At 40.8% G+C, this 22771-nt stretch overlaps 1 protein-coding gene across 4 annotated transcripts in view; it reads left to right on the top strand.

The window, feature by feature from the left end:
- Positions 1 to 22771, top strand: part of LOC133408410 (plexin-A1-like) — a 209212-nt gene that overhangs the window by 96325 nt on the left and 90116 nt on the right. For 3 of the 4 annotated variants that reach the window (XM_061687296.1, XM_061687294.1, XM_061687295.1), the window contains 5 exons: positions 4865 to 5005; positions 17610 to 17710; positions 19542 to 19665; positions 21252 to 21405; positions 22547 to 22646. In XM_061687296.1, the coding sequence (XP_061543280.1) occupies positions 4865 to 5005; positions 17610 to 17710; positions 19542 to 19665; positions 21252 to 21405; positions 22547 to 22646 (620 nt within the window). Of the gene's footprint in view, positions 1 to 4864; positions 5006 to 11847; positions 12255 to 17609; positions 17711 to 19541; positions 19666 to 21251; positions 21406 to 22546; positions 22647 to 22771 lie in introns of those variants that run through there. The other variant, XM_061687297.1, reaches the window with a different exon arrangement.

Here is a 22771-nt window from a genome sequence, read left to right as displayed (position 1 = left end):
ATATTCATGAGTTATTTGTTGCAGTAAGTGTTTGTCCCCACACCCAGTGAAAGAGTCCGAGGGGTGTGTGCCTGCGGATACATGCAAGTAAATTGATACCGTTTCACATGCACAAAGGCTGACAGAAGTGTCCTGTGATTGCTGTGGCCGCACCGCGGCGGCTGAGGACCCCACCCAATCAATTTAGGGGCGGGATCAGGCCCGGGGTCCACCCGAGAGCAGCCCGGCGGATCGCCCTGGGTCCCTCGGTGTGGGGCGTGTCCCGCCGGGACCACCCACCGAGGCGCCCCGACAACCGGCCATCCAGTAGGGGCCGCAGGGACCCAATGCCGCCCCACTCGTATCCTATCCTGTGATCTCAGGTTTTAACATTCTGCATTATCATAAAAGTGTAAAAATAAGAAAGAACACGCCTCCAAAGACTCACTCAATGTTGATTCCAGATTGTACAAACCTCGGGGTGTTTTAATTTGAGGTTGTACTGTATGTAAATCGGCTGTCAGGTCGGCGTTGCAAGTAAGAATGCCTTCTCAATTGTCTAACCTGGATAGATGGAAAGATAAATGTCTTGCACACAGGTTGTACATATAACATGCTAAATTCGTACCCACAACCTGTTGTAACCTAAGGCAATACCTTTATTCTTCCTTGGTGCTGCTGGTTGTTTCCTTTGTGTAAACATGTTGTTGTTGTGTAAATATCGCTGCGTTCATTCTGGATTAATTGAAATATGGAAAATGAAATTTAACTCATCTTTAGTGAACTGGGAAAGCTTTTAAATGATATTGAAAATGCTTGGCTTTGACCTTGGAAAAGCTGCAAGAATTAGGTCCTGGTTTTAAGTGTTTCCATCCATTATCCACACTTTCATCCTCCCCGTGGCCCCTAACATAGTGCAGATCCTATAGAACCCTGACACTTTTCTTTTTTCTGTCCATCACCCTCTTGTTGCTTTCCTTTATTCCCCTTTGTTCTGCTCAGGGCCACACTGAGTTCCCCTTGCCACAAGACACCCCCTAAACACACACATGCACCCACTCATACACGTGGGGCTCCCTCCACATCAAAGTCAGGAATGTGAGGCCTTCTGCCATTATGCATGGCTAGACATACTTCTGTCAAGTTTACCCCACTATATAGATGTTAAATGTGTGCGTGCACACGTGCTTTTAGTGCGCAAAATATGCTTTACGTTAAACTGCATTTTCTAGATCTGCTATTAATTGTCATAGCCATTCCCCGATCAACATGAATGGGTTAGGAGTAACGATGCGTTGAATATCTCCAACAGAGCTGAAACACCTGGACCGTTTCATTCTGTGTTGTTCTATGCTTTGCTAATTTATGGTCTTTGAGACTTTCGCAGTTCTTTCTTTCGTCACCTTTTTGTATTTATGGTTTTAACTGTTTGAAATCCCTGTCCCCTCTGTTTCTTCCTTCACATCTCAAGTTTCATTTCCACTCGATCCATCACTTGTCACTGTTGGCACTGACAGGGATCATTCTCATCATTTTCATGCTACTGTCTTATCTGCCAACTCTCTCCCTGTCATAGCCCAGCCGCCACATCACTAGCTAGCTATCACCAGTGTCTATCAGAGCCAAGCAGGCCTTGTGGCAAGATAAAAACTTGGCATTAGGGGCTTTTGTGGGAATGAGGAAGGTAGTAAAAATCCAAAAGTCAAATGGCCTCCTTGCGTATGAGTCATACGTAACTTCTGCAAATCTCGCAATCATCCAAACCAATAATTCCCAACCTTTGTCCCGTGGCACATTAGCGTGCTGTGAGAGATCATCAGGTGTGCCGCAGGAAAGTATCCAATTTCATAGAAAATAGGTCTGAAATTATTTATATACTGCAAATATAATGTATGTTCAGTTCAATGTGTGTTCCATGCCAGTGACATACCACAGTGACAGGAAGAACAATTAAATGTTGTTCCACTAGATGGCCAAGGTATATAATTAACCTGTTGCATCCACTTTTTGTGACATTTTGGTTTGGTGGAATTCCGTGAGTGAGCAAAGATGGAACCTATTGTAAAAGAAAAGGCAGAAGCCGTGCACATCCCGGTCCTGGATGCTTAGTACAAGAGGGATAAGTTGACAAAAGTCTTAAAAGGAAAAACAGGAAAGTCATCTGCTTTTATTTAGCCTTTATGTGAAGCGACTCACCTCCCACACACACAGGCAGGATTCTCCCTCTATGCGTTCATCACTGCCTCCATCACACGTTATTGAAGTTGCGTCCAAATGCAAGGTGAACAGTATGGGAGAAATAGATTCAAAATTATAATATATCGAAGCGTGACCTACTGTATGCCTTGGATCGAATTGTCTACAGTCTTAGAGGTACCATTATAATATGATGACCACAGAAGAAAGAAGTGCTCCAAACAAATGCGTTTATCATCCAGGGAGTATTCCCTGGAAAACTAAGGAATAGAGAGGAGACAATGACTGAGTGGCATTGTCTCCTGTTGTCACTGAGCATTGCATTGATTTCTTGACTTGATAAACATGCAGTCACATCATGAATACTCTCATACACGCAAAAAGAAAAACTGCTTGGAGATTGATGGGAGTGACAAACAGATTTTCAAGGCTTCACACATGCACTTTTTTCCCCATGAAGTACATTATGGCTGCCTCCTGTTAAGATGGTTAAAAGATTGTGATCCTTAAATCGCTGGTGCTGCTTCAACCTCTGCGATGGATTCCAACCAGCATTCTATATGTGTCCAAATTCATCCATCCTCTATCCATCCATCATTGTAGCCGCCTCCATAGATTATATACTCTGCAGTACTTAAGTCTTCTTAGTAATAGTGTTCTCCTGCTGGTTTCAATATTTTCAGTTTTGGCTGCGGTCCCTTCTGAATAAATGGATTTAAAACAATTTATTACTTCTTTTCACGGGTCGCCTGCCTTCAATTGCTTCTGGGTTTCTTTCATACGTATCTCACTTCCCACATTTGTGTTTTCGCTGCATACAATATCCCTCTTCAAAGGGATGGAAGGGGTGAGTGAAACAACAGCTGGAGACAAAGGAGAAATTTGTTACATATAAACAGGTATACAACCATTGCTTGACATTCAATCTAATCTATGGGTTGTCAGTCACATAGTGTACTATTGAGCGAAGCCCATTGACATAAACCCGTTTACTCCCGCATATTAGCCATTGTTTTTCGCTCATTCCAATCTCTCTTTAAAAATCTTATTGAAATGCTTTGTTATTCATCCGCGTGCGTGTTTGTGTTAGTCCAGATAGGATCCATCTGTGATTGTAATGCATCCCTTGTTTACTGGTCCATTATCTTGATAATACACATCCATATTTCCTCTCATCTCCAGTTCTTTATCTCTGTCTTGTGAGCTCTTTCTCCTGCAGAGATAATGGCATGGCCGCCGGTTGTTATTTTTGTTTGTAAAGAAATTATGGAATTGCAAATGTTTGCATTGAGGTTTCCACCCAAGCAGAAAGATTTCAGTATATTAGTGAGTCCTTTCATATAATATATTTATCCGATACTTTTTAGGTTGTGCATATTGAGCAGTAACTTTTGTTTATATTTGTTTCTAATCATCCATCCATCCATTTTCTGAGCCGCTTCTCCTCACTAGAGTCGCGGGCATGCTGGAGCCTATCCCAGCTATCAAATCAGAGTTGTCAATTAACCTACCACGCATAGTTTTGGGATGTGGGGGGAAACCGGAGTGCCTGGAGGCACGGGGAGTACATGCAAAGTCCACACAGGCGGGGACGGGGATTGAACCCCGGTCCTCAGAACTGTGAGGCAGACACTATCACCATGCCCTGTTTCTAATTATAATTTATTTTATATATTGGAGTGAGCTCATTTGTCTGTGTGTCTTAATATATTTTTTCTAAATACTCATTGCATGCTGTCCCTTCCTGGTCACTGTGAGCTGATAGCAGAGCGAGTTGACAATAATGGAGAGATGATATTTGCCCCCCTCCCTCGCCGTTGCTTTGTGATTTTCTTTTGCTGCTGAGATGACTTTGGCTCACAGCCATTCCAGCCAGACAATTTTCCATCTTCTTTTTGCACCATTACTGTTCAGGTCTTGCTGAACTATTCAGCAAAGATCACAAAGACACTTATACTTTCAAGGCCCTACACAATGGTTTTTTTTCTTTTTCTTCACATATATAAGGAGATTAGTGTGACCCTCACGAGTTATGTACTATTTACTGCTTTGTTTGATTTAATTTGCTCGGTAGATTTGTTATTTCTTATATAGGTTGAGTAGTTTCCCTTTCCATTTTTCCACTCATGTAATCATGTCTCCATAACTATAATCATTCGCACTATAATCAACACACACTATTAGCAAAGACTTGCAATTAAGCTGATTAGCTATGTCAAGCAGCCGCTTTTCAACCAATTGTCAAATGGGATGGTTGGAGAAAATGGTTGGAGAAAATAAATAGATGTATACAGATACATATTACATTATTTACACTGCAGTATCTGCAGTACGAGATACAATTTCCAGTTAAAAAGCAGTGTTTGTCAAATATCTCATGGATATATTTTTTTCTTGTATGCTGTGTTGATCTCGAAAGAGGAACTGTTGATTATTTATTTTTATGATGGTTTTTATTATTTATTGATATTTATTATTTACTTTTTATTGCAAAAAGCAAATGCATTACAGTGTATTTCTCTTGATTTACAGTATTTTAAATGTGCTTAATTGAAGCTAAAGTTGGGACTCCTTATCTGTGCTTGTTAACGTGGGTTTTATGACGTGGTTTTATTTAAAGGTTTGGAAATGACATTTTTCTAGTTATTTGCATGAGTTAATTTGTTGCTTTGTGTGTGTTCCTCTTCAGATCTTGGTGAATTCTGTGAGTCCAAACCGTCCAGTAGTACTCTATGAGAAGGTGACCTTAAGTGAAGGACGAAGTCCCTTGCTGAGAGACATGCTCTTCAGCCCAGACCAGCAGTACCTCTACACACTGACTGACAGACAGGTGAGCTTGTGGTTTAGGTCAATTAAAAAAATAATAATAATAATAAAAAAAAGAAGAAAGAATGATGGGCCACAGAAACTGCATTCATATCCACATTCTAGTCATATGAAAATGCATTTTCAAGCTGTCAAGCACATACCAAAGCAACAGATGGCAGTACAACCTGTCATTGAAAAGCCCTATCAGCCTGTCAATAGAAGCCTAAAGGAAGTGCTTTTCATAAAATTCACATTTCAAGTGGAGCAATGATAAACAAAACTAAAAAATAAATGAACAATAACGAGACAAGCAAAAAAGTACACCTAATAGCAATTTAGCTGCACGTATCACCCTCAATTGAAGAAATAAGGATGAGGAAACATGCATAAGATCATTAGAATCCATATCCAATATTCTTGAGCACGGCATTTTCCACTGCCCCTTACAGTGCCATGTTTATTCGCATAACTCTTGCTGCCTACTTAATTGTATGTGGACCTTGACGCCTACATGCAGACAGACATTTTCCTTCCTGCAGACCATTATCAACCATTAACAGCCAGAACACAGTCTTGTTAAACATTAACTGTAACAGATTTTAATTCTACTCATACTGTACAATCACCATGCAGCTTTATGGAATACACAAGTCAGCATGACCTCTAATAATGAACATATACACACAGACATAGACATGCAGAGGGTTACCCGTCACATGCAGTGTGTGTGTCTATATACCTATGGTCATTACCAGCCCCATCACCGATGTAGACCATGTCTACTCTGATGGTAGGACTATGAGAGCAATGAGACGGCGGATGGCGGGGAGGAGCAGGAGGCGAGCATGTCACAGCTCTGTCGCTCCCCAGGCCCAGCTGCTCCCCTCATTTCTCTGTCTCATTAGTGCAGTGAGAGAAGGAAGCAGAGCCGGTGCTTGTGTCATGCAAAGATGGCCATTTTTAATAGATCTAAAGCGGCTGTCTGATTAAAACGGGTGAGTTATACTGTATGTCTAATGTTTGATTTTATAAAAGGTGTTTAAGACTTGGCAAATCTCTTCTGCCTCATATTTATTAAAGACCACTAGACAAGGGCTTTACAAGAAGCGACATGGTCATTTGTGGTGAATAAACTTTTCAGAACTTAGAACAAACTGCACATAGTTGTAAACCTTAATTGAATTGTGCTTACAAAACGATGATCCAGTCAGCAAGGATTTGGGACAGGCAGTTTGTATGTCAGCATGCCAGTGAACAAAAAGGCATACAATTTATGAATAAATATTCAGACACTACATGGAAAATAACAACACAGGTCATAAAGTGAAACAACAATATTATTACTATTATTGCAGTTTTTTTTTTCTTTCTAAACGTCATGTTTTTCCTTTCAATAATTGTCATTGTTTTAGAACTCAGCAATGCACACACTCGCACGTACACGCAAAAGCGTGCACACCCACGTGCACAACAAAACAGGGGCATGCTTGTCTTGCTTTTTGTTAGATCACCATTAATGGATAGCAGGCTTGAGTCAAGCAGAGCGGGGGATCGGGTTGCCAGGCCTTTTTATTTTTATTTATTTTATTTTTTTTTTAAAACACACACCCTCTTTCAGCACTAATGACCAGAGCTGGGCAATTCCCTCATCTTGCCCTCCAACCTATCCTCATCTTTATCCTCTGCCCTCCATCTACTCCGATATGCCCCATACCCTACTTGTACAAATCTGTCTCCGCTGACACACTCACGCACGTTTCTATCTAAGTCCAAATTGAGTCCTCCCCTCTCAACTGCCTTATACTGATCCCATTCCCATGTTTTTCTGATCTCTCACTAATGCCCCTTTTTGCACCCCTCTTGAACACACACACGCATACACACTTTCTGAATAGTAGGCAGAGATAGGAAATAGTAGGATTAGGAAGACAGATTGGAAGAAGGGCGTAAGGCACATCAATAGAAGGATGCCGATCGAAGCTGGGCTGAATTTGCTTTACAACACACGCCAGGTTACTTTGCATAAGTCAGGCAGCCATGCTCCTCTTTTCCTATCTCCTCATATCGAGACGCACGCACGCAGTAGCTCTGTGCTGATCGTCAGCGCCGCATGTATACGTGCGTGCGTGCCTGTGTGTAGCTGGTTGCCTGCAGAAGCTCCTCAGACAAGCCAAGCACGTTAAGGTGTCACTGGACATATCCACTCATGCATAGCCCACGACAAGCACTCCCTGCCTCCATCCCCCTCTCACTATAACACACGGACAGAGGCTGTCCTCTCCTGCTGTCATATCTTCTATCGATAACAATGACAATGATAAATATAGATGAAACTGAGCGAGTCATAAATCAGCCTTGCCCCTAACTCACTGGCTAGGCCTTGTGTGTGTGCGCGTGTGTGTGTGTGTGTGCGTGTGTGTGTGTGCTTGGTCGGACAGGATGCTAATACAAGACGACTCAAAGTATTAATTGTTTTTCCAGTATTTTATTTCTTTTTGACGGAATTCATGTACTATACATTATTTTTCATCACTTTTCATCACCGTTTGAGTGTGAGAGAATATACTATGTAATTGTCAGCCTAATACTGCATTTCCTCAAATAATGGCCTTTTGCTGTAATAGACGCCATTTCTCAATCATTTGCCGCTTGTGTCGTGCCTTTCAAACTTTCAGCTGATGATGATGTGGAGACTGTGTTGGCAATTAATGTTCCATTTGCTTCTGTGCTTGCTCTGCAGTGTCGTCTGCATCCATTTTTCAGTTCCGGGGAGTTACTTGCCTTCAGATTGTTATAACGGCGTAATTAAAATACCCTATAAATAACAGCATCCACCTACTAAATAACTTAATCATAATAGAAGCCTCTCTGGTTCCAATATGTTTTTATTAAATACAAGGTGTCCTCTGTTTACAACAGAGTTAGAAATTAGAAAACATTCTAGTCTGTCACTAATGCCTGCATCAGACTACAAGACAAATTTGGTCTTTCACGATTACACTATGTCAGACTACTGTCATCAAATCTTGCCGTCTTTCTGGTCAAGATTTGGTGATTTTAGATTTCTGTTTTTGTCAGAGAGACATATCATCCAACTCTAGAGCCAAAGCTCTCTTTCTGGCTTTGTGCACATGCATAGCCTGTTTCTTTTACACACATTACATTTATACATTGGGCATCAGCGGCTAAATGCTAAACATATACTGAAATATAGATATTGTGTTACTGAAGGAGAGAATATGTTTGCAATGACTTTAAGACGGCTGTCACAGATAATGAAGTTGCACAGATGTTGCATGACACTTAGTTCAAGGTAGCAAAAGAGCGTCCGTTGGTTGTTTCCAAGTGTATGACAGAGAGAAACCGTGAAAGCGAGTGCATGTTTTTGAGAATTGTTAACAATATACAATGACATGGCACTAATTCACGTGCTTGACCACATCTGAATGTCTTTACTGTTGTTTGCTTCTCGGATGGAAAACAATGGGTTGTATGTGGGACTGATTTCCCAAAACGAGGCCTAATTATTTAATGTCTCCCACGTATGATTTCGTCACGCATCAATCCGGGGTGAGAGTGTGTGTGATTGTGTGTGTGTGTGTGTGTGTGTGTGTGTCCGTCAATCTGTTTAAATTCACAAATTGCTGGTCTGCTGCCAGTCTCGTTAGTACACACATTAGCACTGGCTGACATCAACACACATAACCAGGCAGCTGGTTGTATCAATCAAGACTGTCATTTAGTGAACTCGATAGAGCTAATCAGTCAGTGGCTAAATGGCTCAAAGATTAAATTTCTCAATTTATCAAACTGGACAACAGAAGATCCCGGTAGTTAACAAGCGTAAAAGTAGTTTAACATCAGATGTATTTAGCTGACGCTTCATATTTCCTTTTTTTTGTGTGTTACAGCTAATATTCTCTCCACAAATGCTTTGATCTATTAGGGTGAATTTAATGCAGGCTTTTACAAATCATAATCTACATATTTATTTTGCTGATATAACACCCCCTGTTCACTCCTTTAAACTTTCTGCCTTATCTGCGTAAGGTTTGAAAGCGCCCAAACTTCATACGTTTGTCGCCCTGGAGTGTCAATGCACACCACATGATTTTGAGCAAGACAGTGATCTTTGTTATGCAAATGTTAATGGCCATGGTGCAGTGAGGCAAAGTCAGGAGTGACAAGGAGGGAGGGGTGCTTGTGCAGAATGGAGTGTAGCCATTTCACTCAATTTCAAGAGCTCAAACCATTATTGCACTTTTGTCTGCAGTGTTAGTCTTAAACTACTAATATCTCTCACTTAGATAAAACATTCACCATGTCTTTGTGTTTTTTATGACATGTATGTTATAGTTAAATAAAAACAAGATGTTGAACTAACGTCATTAGTGAACTGAAAAACATGGAGACATGGCGGAGAAGCCAAAGCAAGGATAATCTCTGCTAAACTAACATTGCATTTAGTTACATGTACCTTGCTCAGTTGTCGTTAATGACCTGATTAAAAAAATTAGATCCTGTCAAATAAATAGTCTTTACACCGATCTCATCGTCCTGATTGGTATCGGCCGATAATTAACATTATATGCTGATCGGCTGATCTGCTATAATGTCGTCATTCGGCAATCCGCATTGATCGGCTCCGCAAAAGACATTTACTCCGCGTCGCTGTCGTGTACTGTATGTTTGAATCCAAAAGCTAGTTTATTTTTAGCCTCGTCGCCTGTCTTTTGATGTCATTTACGATCACTGGGCTTTGTCAAATCAAACACGACCGGATACGCTCGTTACCACGGCCACAAACACAACAAAGGATAGTGCCGCGTGTATCGTGTTGGTCAAAAAAGAACAAAATGGGGAAAAAAACGTTGTGGTGGTCACCGGTGCTTGGGAGAAGACGTTCGTTCAAGGATTGCTTGAGGCATGTTCACGTACTTTTAATACGATACGGCTCGCAAGCAGAAAACAAAACGTTACGTAGCCTAGCAAGCTAGTTCTAGCACTAACGGTTGTACTTAAACATGCCGGCGTGCTGTCAAATCATGCTCTAAAGTTTCGGTGTGTGAGAAGTAATTTAATTACAATAAAGCACCGTAATTTCTCGTGTATAATGCGCATTCCCCCCCCCCCAAAAAAAAAATTGTCAAAAGTCAATAGGTGCATTATAAATAGGTATAGTGCCAAATGCAAAAAACTTTCACATTTTATAAATGTATGCCGCCATCTAGTTGTTATAAAAAAGCTGTACACTTTCACTCCAAAATGCCACCACCACCTAGTGGTTATAAAAAAGGTGCAGCCTACACTTTCATTCCAGTTTGACAGGGGTACGTATGACTGCATATATGTACAGTTGTGCTCATAAATCTACATACCCTGGCAGAATTTGTGAAATAGTGTTTTTTTTTTTTTTTTTTTTTTTCTTCCTTATAAATATGTCTGATGACTGAACAACAACCATCATACATTTCTTTACGGTTATGTTTTGTTTAATGATAATACTTTTCTGAAATACTTGACCGTTTAATTTGAATCCCATTACAAAAAAATTAAATGTGTTTAGCCTGGTCCTTCATGTTTTCTTTAAAGAATTGTACCCATCTTACAAATTCTGCCTTGGTAATCAAACATATGAGCACAACTGTGTGTTTTCTCATTTACTAAATAAAAGTAGGGCTGTGAATTTAAAAATAAAAGCAAGTAAATTCAAGAAAGTATTACGTCTTCAAATAAAGTTCTTAACTTCAGAATAATTGTTTGAAAAAAACTAACAAAATACAGACAATACTTGATGTTTTGATCATATGGGTAGAAGCAAAATCATGCGTTGTAAAAATGCATTATACTTAGGTAGAAGGGTTTTCCAGAATTTTGAGGTCCACTTTGGGGTGCGCATTATTCACGAGAAATTACGGGTAATTGAATTACAGTAAGTTAGCACCCATTATTTCTGTCATGTTGTAATGTTGGTTTGACCTGACTGATAAGAATTCATCACCTGACGAGAGAATATTTTTTTAAGATACTCCGTATACAGTATACAAGTATATACAGTAAATAAACAGGTCATTTAAATAGACACATTGCTCCATCTTGTGATCGGATCGGTGATCAGTTATCGTTTTTTTTTTTTTTTTTAACTGTGTGATCGGCCCCAAAAATCCTGATCGTGTAAAGCCTACTGTCAAATTACATTCAGCAAGTTTAATGAGTTGAACAGTCTTATTGTCTTTGTGATACCAACAATGTGGTTTCTTTGTGTAAAATTCACAGATGTTGTGCTCTGGAGTCTTGTCAGCCTAACATTCTATAGGTTATTTTACTATTATCAAGAGTGATAGACTATTTGCTGCTGCTGTCCATGGACATTTGTGAAGCGGTTTGACATAGGCCAAGGATATACCCATTACAATAAGATACAAATACAGAAAAAAAAGTTCTGCTTTTGTTACGACTGCAAGATATTTTTCAACATTGTCCTTTGCTACTGATTAAACAGATTTTTCAGCCTTGTCAAGATCTACACCATTCTAGTTAATTTTGTGATATGATTAAATAGGGGATAAGTGCTTTTTAAGTCTCACTTGTGAGATTGACCATAATGCTTCAATCAAACAAAGAGTGATTGTTGCCATGTCTGACCGACTACAAGGCCTCATTCTAATTGTTTCCTGACATCTCGCTCCCGTTACACTTTCCTGTTGTATCACTTGTGGGATTTTCTTTTTTTCCTTCCTAGAAAGGTGTGGATTATTGTGCGCATGCTCCATCGGAAAAGTGTGTGTAGAAACATCTTGTTATGGAAGTCTTGCTGTCTTTCTCTCATCTCTTACTGTTTTACTCTACCGTTGTCTCCCAAAGGATGGTGTGATCTTACAGACCAATAGTTGGAAGAGAAGGTAAGATAGATAGAGAGGTTAATGGTTTCGCTTCCCCTCCATCTCTATGTACTTCTCAGTCGCTATCAATCGGACATAGAGTTGGGGTCTCCTGTTGCTTGATGGCGATTCGGGTGAAAGGATGTGCTTCTGACTGATTCTCATGGAATGAAGCCAACCAAAAGAAAAGTCCCACCAGGAGGAGACCCCGGGGATGACCCAGGACAAGCTGGAGAGACTATGTCTCCCGGCTGGCCCGGGAGCGCCTCGGGATGCCCCCGCAGGAGCTGGATGAAGTGGCTGGGGAGAGAGAAGTCTGCGCTTCCCTGATACTGCCCCCGCGACCCGACCTCGGATAAGCGGAAGAGAATGGATGGATGGATGGATGGATAGAGGGTTATAATAAATATGGTTATTAATATTTACTGCTTTATTATTGTAATAAATATTAATATTTACTATTGAGAGGTTAAATTCATTAATTAGAGAGTGCCGTACAAGGATGACATAATAGAAAGGGGACTGTTGTTGTGTTAATGTCTCGGATGCTACATACAGTATGTGCAGAGCTAACACTGTACTCCATACTTCAAAATAACACTATAAATGATAGAGGGTTATATCACATGGTTGCGTCATGTTTGAAAAGTTCAGTACCAAAGAACACCTGCGTGTGATGTTATCACTCATTTGCGACATAAGAGGAATCTACGGTAACTTTTCCCTGGGACAAAGGACCAAGTCGTTTACTTAGTCCAACTTTGTATCACGCAAAAAGTGGCTGACTCAACATGTTTCATTACACAATATCCACTGGGGGCACATACGGACACCAGCGAGGCGGACTAATACAAAAACAAACAATCAACCTTGTAAAAGGTCCCATGTAATAACGATATTAAATCCCTAAATGGTAATTCGGCACATGGCTGTGTTCAACTTTCTGCGTTAAACTAACTTATTTATATAAGGTTCACAATATATCTTCACATTAAAACAGAATCGATACGCTGAATCATCAGGCATTCAGACAACTTCTAGCAATCAAATTACTGGGAACCAGTTCTTTGGTTTCCGATTGCCATCACTTGTTATTACTTTATAGCTGTTGGGTAAAGGTACCCGAAGTAAAACTGCCGACTGCTATAGCTTCAAGTTGGATCTTTCCACCTCCGTACTGTCACTGCTCAGCTAATCCACCTTTGAAGAATTGCTGTATTCTCTTCCCCACTCTCTGCTGGCGACCTGTGAACATGGTAGTGGGTCGCTTGGCAGTGATAATGGAAATGCCAGCTGTGGGGCTCCTCACTCCTCAAAAAGTCCATTTACTAAAGTGACAGAGTCATTTACCAGAGAGCCGACCTCTCCCATCCGCACTTAATTAGAAGACCTCCAGGCTCGTCTACCTTAGCCACTCACATTTACCCCTCTCTCTCCTTTTCACTGTCTGACTATTGTCTCTTTTTCACACCTTTGTTTTCACAGTTTTTTTTTTTTTTTTTTATGTTTGTCTTCAGTCCCTGTCTTGGCCTGCTGTTTTACTCTCTCCACTTTATTCTTCCGTTCCCATCACATGTAACAACACAAAGGATGGGAGTGTGTAGTGTCTTATAGAGTGAGAGTGGAATTTCTTTGAGTTAATTGGAAAGTCCAAAGTCCAATTTTTACTTCCTTTTGCCAGCAGTATTCAAAACAGCCTTTATGTATATGCGAGATCCAAATGTTTTATTTTGACATTCCATCTCTGGATTTCGGTCTGTGCCATTTTGGAAATCCACATTTTATTTCCACCCATCCATCCATTTTCTGTACCGCTTATCCTCACTAGGGTCGTGGGCGTGCTGGAGCCTATCCCAGCTATCTTTGGGTGAGAGGCGGGGTACACCCTGAACTGGCCGCCAGCCAGTCGCAGGGCACATAGAAACAAACAACCATTAGCACTCACATTCACACCTACGGGGCAGTTTAGAGTTTTCAATTAACCTACCATGCATGAAAACCCATGCAAGCACAGGGACAACATGCAAACTCCAAACAGGCGGGGCCGGGATTTGAACCCCTGTCCTCAGAACTGTAAGACAGATGTGCTAACCAGCCGTCCACCATGACTCCCAGATTGTATTTCATTAGTATTTTTTTTTCTATGTCAGACACACATCGTCATTCATTCATTCATTTGTCCTTTTATTGTATGTTCTTCCCTCAAATTCCTCTCCCAACTCATCTTTCAACATCACCTTTTTTAGCAACAACCTAGTACCAGTTGGCTGCTTGCCAGTCAACACATCAAGCTACCCAATGGTCTTTAAGTCCCTGACAATCCACTCAATGCAGACATGCTAACCCAACCTTTGATACCCCAATCCTCTTGTCCCCTAAATGGGTATTTAAGAACTGGGGAAAACTAGCACAACTACATGGACACCCTGTTGAGAGTGCACCTCTATGTTGATCTGTTTAAAGTTAAATTACCATGTGACGTAAAATGTGATGTTATTTTCTTGTTCAATGTCCATGATGCATTATAAAAGTACAATAATTCAACTCTGGTCAAGGCACACCACAAAGTTGACTTTTATTTGTCTTAGCCCACTTATCAGTTCAATTTTAAGGTCCTTCAGAAAAGCCATGATGTAACAATTCTATCATCATGTTAGTTCCTCAGGATCATTGTAGACAAGAAGCGTCCAAAAAGACAGCACAGGAATAATGAGCTAATGTCATCGCAAATGCTGCTCACAGCCCCAAGTCACCCTACAGTATTTCCGTGACTGCTCAGAAATAACTTACTTACGGACGTACTAAAATGTGTCACAGTTCATATAAATCAATGGTAAAAAAAAAAACAAAAAAACATACTGTATGTGACTTCAGTAAAACAAAGATAAATCAAAAAGCCCTTTATGAAGAAATTGCATTTGACTGCTTGACAATCAATGAAACTGCAACATTCTGTTGTAGTTTGGGAAAGGCTGCTCTAATAACGGTATTTAAAAATATGACTAACCAATAGTAACGTGTCTTTTTCCTCTACCTTATGATGTCTGTTTTTAATCTGTAAAAGGTCATTTTATGTGTTTGGATTTAATAAGCAATGAAAAGCTGCATTAAAAGCTTTACACGTCCTTTGGGTTTGGGGGTGACCGTCACGAAGCCTGTTCGCTGGACTTTTAAAGGCAGGTGATAGCCAACTGTAAGAACAGATTGGAGAGGAAAGGTGGAAAGTTTACAGTTAAAAGGAGATGTCAAGGCACTTCAATAGAGCCAGGGTAGGAGAAGGCCAAGAAAAGGGGACTTGAGTTACAGTGCAGAGGCCATTGTAAATAAGAGGAGATGGCAAGAGAGAGGCGCATCCAGCTTTGGTTTATGAGGTGATTTAAAGGAGTAATGCGGTACGCTGTTTGGAATTGGCTTTCATTAAAAGAGCCATCGTGAGAGCCTGAAAGAGAGAAACTGAGAATGTATGTCAGTATATGTGAAGGCAGCTCATATATTATCATATACATACAGTATATGCTGATTATTAGGATTCACATACAAGTTATTAAAGCACCGTGTTGACTACAGCAAGAAATTTTATATTCCCATCAGGCTAGTTAAGCATAACGGCTTTCTATTGCGTCAACATTTCTTTTGTTTTTTTTAACCACTCCTACTGAGTACAGCACATAGCGTCATCACTTCTCTTGGTGCACGGACAATTGTGCACAATAGGCCATATCTATCATCACAGAGTGCAATGACAAGGTGATGCAAGCTCACTGAGCAGTGGTAGTGGAAGCAGGATTTACTGCATCTGGCCCCATTGTCTTTAATCACCATCATAATGATATATGAAGAAGAGGATCTGTGACGACTACGTATTGCTTTTCTCCTCTTCGTTAAATTATAGCTACATAAGAGATGGTGTCTTCAACCGTAGTTCTTTGCCTCATGCATCGACCCATTATCTGCTTATTAGTTCACACTGTTGTTCTTCTAGACATCGCTCAGCTCTCCTTTCAAATGAAATCTGGCCTTACACTCATTGTGACAATGACACTTAGAAAGCTAAGTGTCTGCCACCATAACCCATCGACTCACCACAATGTCCTCACAGATTCCCCCTGTATGTGTCTTCCATTACACCTCCATTCATCCAACCAGCCTCCCCTCCCTCTTGCTCTCTCTACGCTTCACCTCTGCCTGCTTGTATCATTTCAACTGGCTCTCTCTCTGGACCAAATGGCATTTTAATTTTTATTATTTGCGATCCCCTCATGCCATATTGTTCTTTTAGAAACATTGTAGCCAGACCTATATATGACTTTTGAGCGAATAAATTAGTTCCATTATGTCACATCTGTCTTACATATCTGTTGTAGTTAGAGCTCCCAGGGGGCTCTTGGCCTCAAGTTTAGTATTTCATTGCTCTGTTCGTTTGTCCTCCTGGTTTTTCTCCTGCAGAAAGTCAGCCCAAACTCTGTATTCCTCTTTTTTGTTCTGCAATATGATTTTTCATATCCTTCCATACACCCCAGTTGCCCTTCATGACAAGCCAATCCCCCATTTGTCCCCACATTTCATTGAAACCAGGTTCTCATAACATCTCAGTGTGACCCCACTAGTTAGCCTGGGGATGTTTGTTGGATGCCGTTTCCTCCTAATAAGCAAGTTGACTCTGCTACTTCATTTAAACTAGCCTGCAGTAGCAACTTGATATAAGTGCAAGGCAGGTACACACACGCTCACACACCATGAGACAGGGATCAAGTAACTCAACAACACGGGGCCCGTTAGCAAGGAAAAGTTAATAATGGTGTTGAGACTATTTGTACGCCATACAACATAGGTCCTCAAAAGGCAGAAAGAGGTCCAGATCCGGATGTTTTTCTCTTGAGATTGTTTTGACACATGCTTATCATTTAAAAAAAAAAAAAGAACAATTAAAACATTTTAATTGAACACCATTGCCCTAAACATTCATGTGAATATAAGCCCACGTCTACTTTGTTGCACACCAACAGTCCGTGCATATGCTTGTGCTTTGTCTGTCAAACACCAACCAACAGTCTCCAGCAAATATCTTGTAATAGCCACACTTCCTGGTCCCCTGGGAGCAGGTTGTTAATCATCGCTTATCACCTCGAAGTGGAGTGAAGAGCCATCTCAAACAATTTTTTTTCTAGCCTCTCAGAAAGCCCACACCACTAGTGTGCCTCTGAATGAGTGACACACACAAATACACTGTCGCACAGGACCTCGTTACACCGACTTTGTTCAAACACGTCAGTTCACTGTCTCGCAGTATGTACACACAAACACACACACACGCACATGCACACACACATTCAAGCACACGCACTCCGGCACACACACACATGCACGCACACACACACACACACACACACACACACACACACACACACACACACGGGCACACATTTGCACTGAGGTCTGCTTCCCTGCCTCCCAATGTTTTTTTTTTTTAGGTCACTTGGCAATATTATGACCACCTGACAGGCTTCACCTGTGTATGCTTCACAGAAAGCTGTCACACACCCACTAGACCCATAGTCCCTCCCAGTGCACCTATTTCTCTCTGGGGAATTTTGTATACCATCTCAAGAGAGAGACGCATTCTAGCTCATATTCTTGCTATGAACTGTCAATTACTCATCATACTCCAATTTAATGAGAAAATAATTTGTCTAACAATCTCCCTCCTTTCACTCTCTGTTGCTGTCTCTCTCGGTTTGCCTCCAGGTGGTGAGAGTACCAGTGGAGAGCTGTGAGCAGTACACTACATGCGGGGAGTGTCTAGGCTCCAGAGACCCTCACTGTGGATGGTGTGTCCTCCACAATGTGTAAGTACCACACACAGAGGTCCATATGATAACACAATTTAAGAAATATGTTAACAGGAAACATTCTTTGTTTATATTTGAAGTGGAGTGACTTATTATACAGCTAATCCCAAAATAAATCATACCCTGGCCAAATTTTTAGTGAATGTGAATTTGTATTTGTTTAATGGATATCATCTGGCTGGAAATGATACACAAGAAAGTGTAAAAGACTGAAGTTGTGTTTGAGATAATAATAAAAAATGGTCTCCTTTGGTTGTTTTATCCATTCATGAAAGTCAAGGTTTGATATTAATATCCTAACACAATGTCTGGTGTAATTTCTATCTTAAAGACCAAATAATTCAAACTTTAACTAAATTGTTCAGGCCATGAATACCTTATGGCTTAACTGACTATGGTTACTTTTCACCAACCTTTAACACTAAATAAAATATATAACAATGTTGGCTTGTGGTAATGCTCACAAAATGATCTACCCCTACCCACACTTTCTTTAAACTAAGTGAGTGCCACTATTACACATAATGAAGTTTTACCAAATTCAGAACACCGTGAGCAATTGGCGTAATGCAGTCTCTGGGCATGTTAATCAAACCTAGAAGACTTATCAGCAAGCTGTCTTTCCTTCAGGCATTCACACGTGTACCACATCTCCATCATTAAAATGACAACATTGTGATGGGCTTGAACCAGTGATAACCTGCCATTTGGCCAGATCTCAACTGTGTGTCATGAACACAGCTTCCTCATTTCCAAGCTGATTCTGTTGCCAAATCTGGCAATGGCCCTGCAGACAAAATGGGAAAATATTAATAGGCAAATTATTTATAAGCCTCGTTTCAGGCCTCTGGTGCCTTTACCCCCATCTTATTAATAGCCATGGTAGTTTCAATCAACAGTAGAATTAAGCTGGGGATACACACATATGCAAAAGCACACACAAACATGCAGCGGTTTCTAGGAAATAGGCACACACTCGCATACCAGACGAGTAGCAGAAAAGGAAAATAAATGCACACCTTTGTGCACACTCATGCCTATAGTTTGTGTGCGTGTGTTTGTGTGTGTGCGTACGTACGTGTCCGAGTTGTTAGGGGGTTTGCCAGTGACCGAACGAATGCCACGACCAGACTAACCAAATGAGAGGATGGGGGCTGCTTGTGGAGGAAGCAGTTAGCATCTTTTCCTGCCTCCCTATTATTGTCAATCCTACAGAGAGTGCCACATCAGCTCTTTTCAGTCACCTCTGGGACGAGTTGTTGTTAGCGCTGAGGTGAAGTGATAGATAATGCATTATGAATAGCTAATAGTAAAACTGCTGCACGGCGAAGCTTCCTATTTCTGGTCATCAGTTGCCTGGTAATAAGCAGGGGAAATTGCTGACCACTTTTGATATGCGGCGGGTTTGAATTGTATCACATTTACAGCTCAGTGCAACTTTAATGGTCACCTATATATCTTCTGACAAGTTTAAATTGGGTGGGACTGAAAACTGAACAGATGAGGAGCTATATGGATGTACACACGGCTTAGTGTTTCTTGCACAAATGTCAAGGCCAGTAGGGTAATGATGTTTAGGTCTGCAGTAATGGTTGTGGCAAGCTATTAGCCAATTTGTCTTCTGTTATTGCTCTCATTTTCTACGTGAAGGTGATTGTTCTGCATCTTTATCATGTTTAAAATGATTGTCATACAGGACAATCTAAACTGCTCACGATACTCATCTTTTCCCCCTCTCCTTTGTTCTTTAATTCTCTTGCTTCTCTTGTCTTCCCACACTCTACCCTCACTCTTTTTTTCTGCCTTTCCTTTTCTTCTGCTCTTAAAGCTGCTCGCGAAAGGACCGTTGTGAAAGAGCGGGTGAACCCCAGAGGTTTGCATCAGACCAAAGGCAGTGTGTGGAGCTCACCGTTCAGCCCAAAAATATTTCTGTCACCATGTCTGAAGTGCAGGTAAGCCTTGTCATATACAATTTAGGGGATCATTGGTTTACGACAGAGTTCCGTTCTTACAGCGGCAATGTCACCTGAATTTGTACACAAGTCGGAACATGCCGTTTACCACGGCTAACACAGTATTAAAGTCATAGTTACAGTAATTATTTGTAAGGCGAAAAAAAAGAATAAAGGTCATGAATATAAAAGTTAAGTGCATCATTAACTGTGCGTGCCTTCTTGTGCTGCGTGACAAGTATTGCCCATACTTAGCTTTAATAAACCAAGTGGTGAGAAGCTTGTATAATGTATGTTTTGAGCAGATGATTTGCAATAAGGGTATATTTTTTGCTGAATTGATTCTGATACATGCAGGTCAAAATTGAATGACTGAATTTGTAATAGTTGTTTGTGGAGTATTTTTTATAAAATATTTAGTTTGTTTGTTTTTGCTCCAGAAAACTGAAACAGAAATCTAACTAACATAAATGGTTGTCATACTTAAGAGACTTCTCATGAAACTATATAATCAAGTCAAGTGGAACCATGTTTTTTTTCCTCCTCTCTAAACATATATCATGCGTAAACATTTAGGCGTCTATAGGACAATAAGTGTCTAACCCTAAAGTGCAGAATGCTTTCACAGATGGTTTGGTTTAAGCCATTATTTTCACCACAAAGTATAGTTTAGTTCTGTTTTCCATAGTTCGTTTTGAAACGATAAACTCTAATCTGGATTTCATGTCTCCGATGGGGTGTGTCGCTGGGATGGGAATAGCTGTGTCAGCATCATAGCAATACAAAACACTGAAATCTATCAATGAATTTAACATGACATAGTGGGTGAAGGGAGACTTGCTCCACACTCCACTTTTGGTCCTTGCCCTGGCTCCCCGTTAATTTTAGGATTTAATACAACATTTTTAACAGTCACTTACAGAGCCCTCGTTGGTCATGCTCCCCCATACTTGGTGGATCTGTCATTTCATTGTCCTAACCACCCATTACTTACCATTCCTCACATGAGATTAAAAATCAAAGGTGATAGAGCCTGACAGCCCGTTGCTCCCAAACTGTTGAATGTGTTTCTCGAAGCTGCCTCTCCTGTGGGCATTTGAATAAAAAACATATAAACTAAGCTGTTTTGGCAGGCATTCCAGTAGGAATAGAAGTTTTGATTATTTTTTTCTTGTTACCTGTATAATGTTTGTGATTTTGTATTTTAACCATGTAAAGCCATTTTTTTAATCCTCTCTGTGCTGTACAAATGAAATGTACCTACAGTTTTGCTACCATTGCGATTCTAAAGTCATTTAGGTACTCTTTGTATCTTCACCACAGAAAATGCATATCAAACCAAACTGTGGGTCTTGGTGCACATTAACACACACATTAACCTTTCTATAATAATAATAGCTGCCATTGTAACAGATGCACACACAAATTACTGGGCCCATCACCCACCCACACATAACCCAGCTTCACTTACATGTCTCTCCCCCCCAGCACCCATTAACCCCCATGTCATATCTTATAACAATCCATATACACCGTGTCCTTTCATTGATCTTGTACTGATTGCCGCTCTCTCTTTCTCTCCAAAGCTGGTCCTTCAGGCTCGTAATGTGCCTGATCTATCAGCGGGAGTCAACTGCTCCTTCGAGGACTACGTGGAGACCGAGGGACTGATCCAAGGCGAACACATTTACTGCCTGTCCCCCTCTGCTCGTGACGTCATCCCCATCACACGGAACAAAGGTTGGGCATAATTAGTGGGGTGAGGAAGTCTTGGGGCTTGCACGAATCATAAGATTTTGCTGGCATCGTGGCAATATCTTCATTTTACAATTTCGTTTTACAAGTTATGTCGCTGTTACAGTTTTGTTCTGTATGCTCCCCCCTGCCTTGTGCCTTTGAATTAATTTGATGCTATTAATTCATCAGCATGGGCCGATGTCTCCCCCTAAGGGGTCTTTTTCTACTATGCAATCTGAGAATTCTGCAGCTGTGCAGCCACCAGAAAATATTTTCAACATTATTAGATGATTTGCTTAGTGTGACTCCATCCAGAATACATTGTCATTACCAATAAGGCTTGCCTGTTCCATTTCAAAGGCCCCTAACTCAAGTTTGCATTTTTTACTGAAAATAGCAGTTTTGGAATTGCCATTATCATGCATTATGCACTGTTGTCAGTTTCACTTATTTATATTTGTTTCCTTCGAAACGACACTACTTGTGTCGCTTACTTCTCTTCAAAGCCAGGAATAAGTGATTATTGCTGTATTTAGACATTTCTGCTTCCTCTTGTTTTAGCAGCGATTGTGCACTTATTTCATGTCAACTTCTATTTTCGCCACAGAAATGATGAACATATTTTGTTATACATGTTCAAAAGCTTCACACTCAACTTTTGGTTTTCTCCAAGTTGCACTTCTGTAACTCTTTAACTGCATCCACTCTTGGATCCTAATCAGCTGTAGCATCCCAGTTTTTTTTTACTGTTTTCAAATGAGTCACTGATGGTGTAGTGGTACACTCGCCTGACTTTGGTGCATGCAGCTTGGGTTCCGTTCCCACTCAGTGACCGTGTGAATGTGGGTGCGAATGGTTGTCCGTGTCTATATGTGCCCTGAGACTGACTGGCGACCAGTTCAGGGTGTAGTCCGCCTTTCGCCCAAAGTCAGCTGGGATAGGCTCCAGCGCCCCGCAGCCCTAACCAGGATAAGCGGTTTTGTAAATGGATGGATGGATGTTTTCAAATGATAATCTACTGGGGGTTGTTTCTACGACCACAAGAACGATGACATTTGTACATTTGGATTTATGCCATGTTTTGCGAACTTAAACTGTTTCGTGTGTAATTGTGTAATTTTTTTCTCGTGTTATATTCATTCAGGTGACAAGCGGGTGGTGAAGCTTTATCTGAAATCCAAGGAAACGGGCAAGAAGTTTGCCAGTGTTGATTTTGTCTTCTACAACTGCAGTGTCCACCATTCGTAAGTTACGTTTTGTTAATCACACAGGCATTTAAGGATTTGCTCAGGTTTCAGTTAGTTCTTCCCCTCTCTCTTACATGTTCCGTCCCTCTGTCCACTGTCGCTGTGGGATGACTCACACAATA

This window comes from Phycodurus eques, chromosome 10 (assembly GCF_024500275.1).
Source record: "Phycodurus eques isolate BA_2022a chromosome 10, UOR_Pequ_1.1, whole genome shotgun sequence".
In the NCBI taxonomy this organism is placed as follows: Eukaryota; Metazoa; Chordata; class Actinopteri; order Syngnathiformes; family Syngnathidae; genus Phycodurus; species Phycodurus eques.
This window is presented reverse-complemented; position numbering and strand designations above follow the sequence as displayed.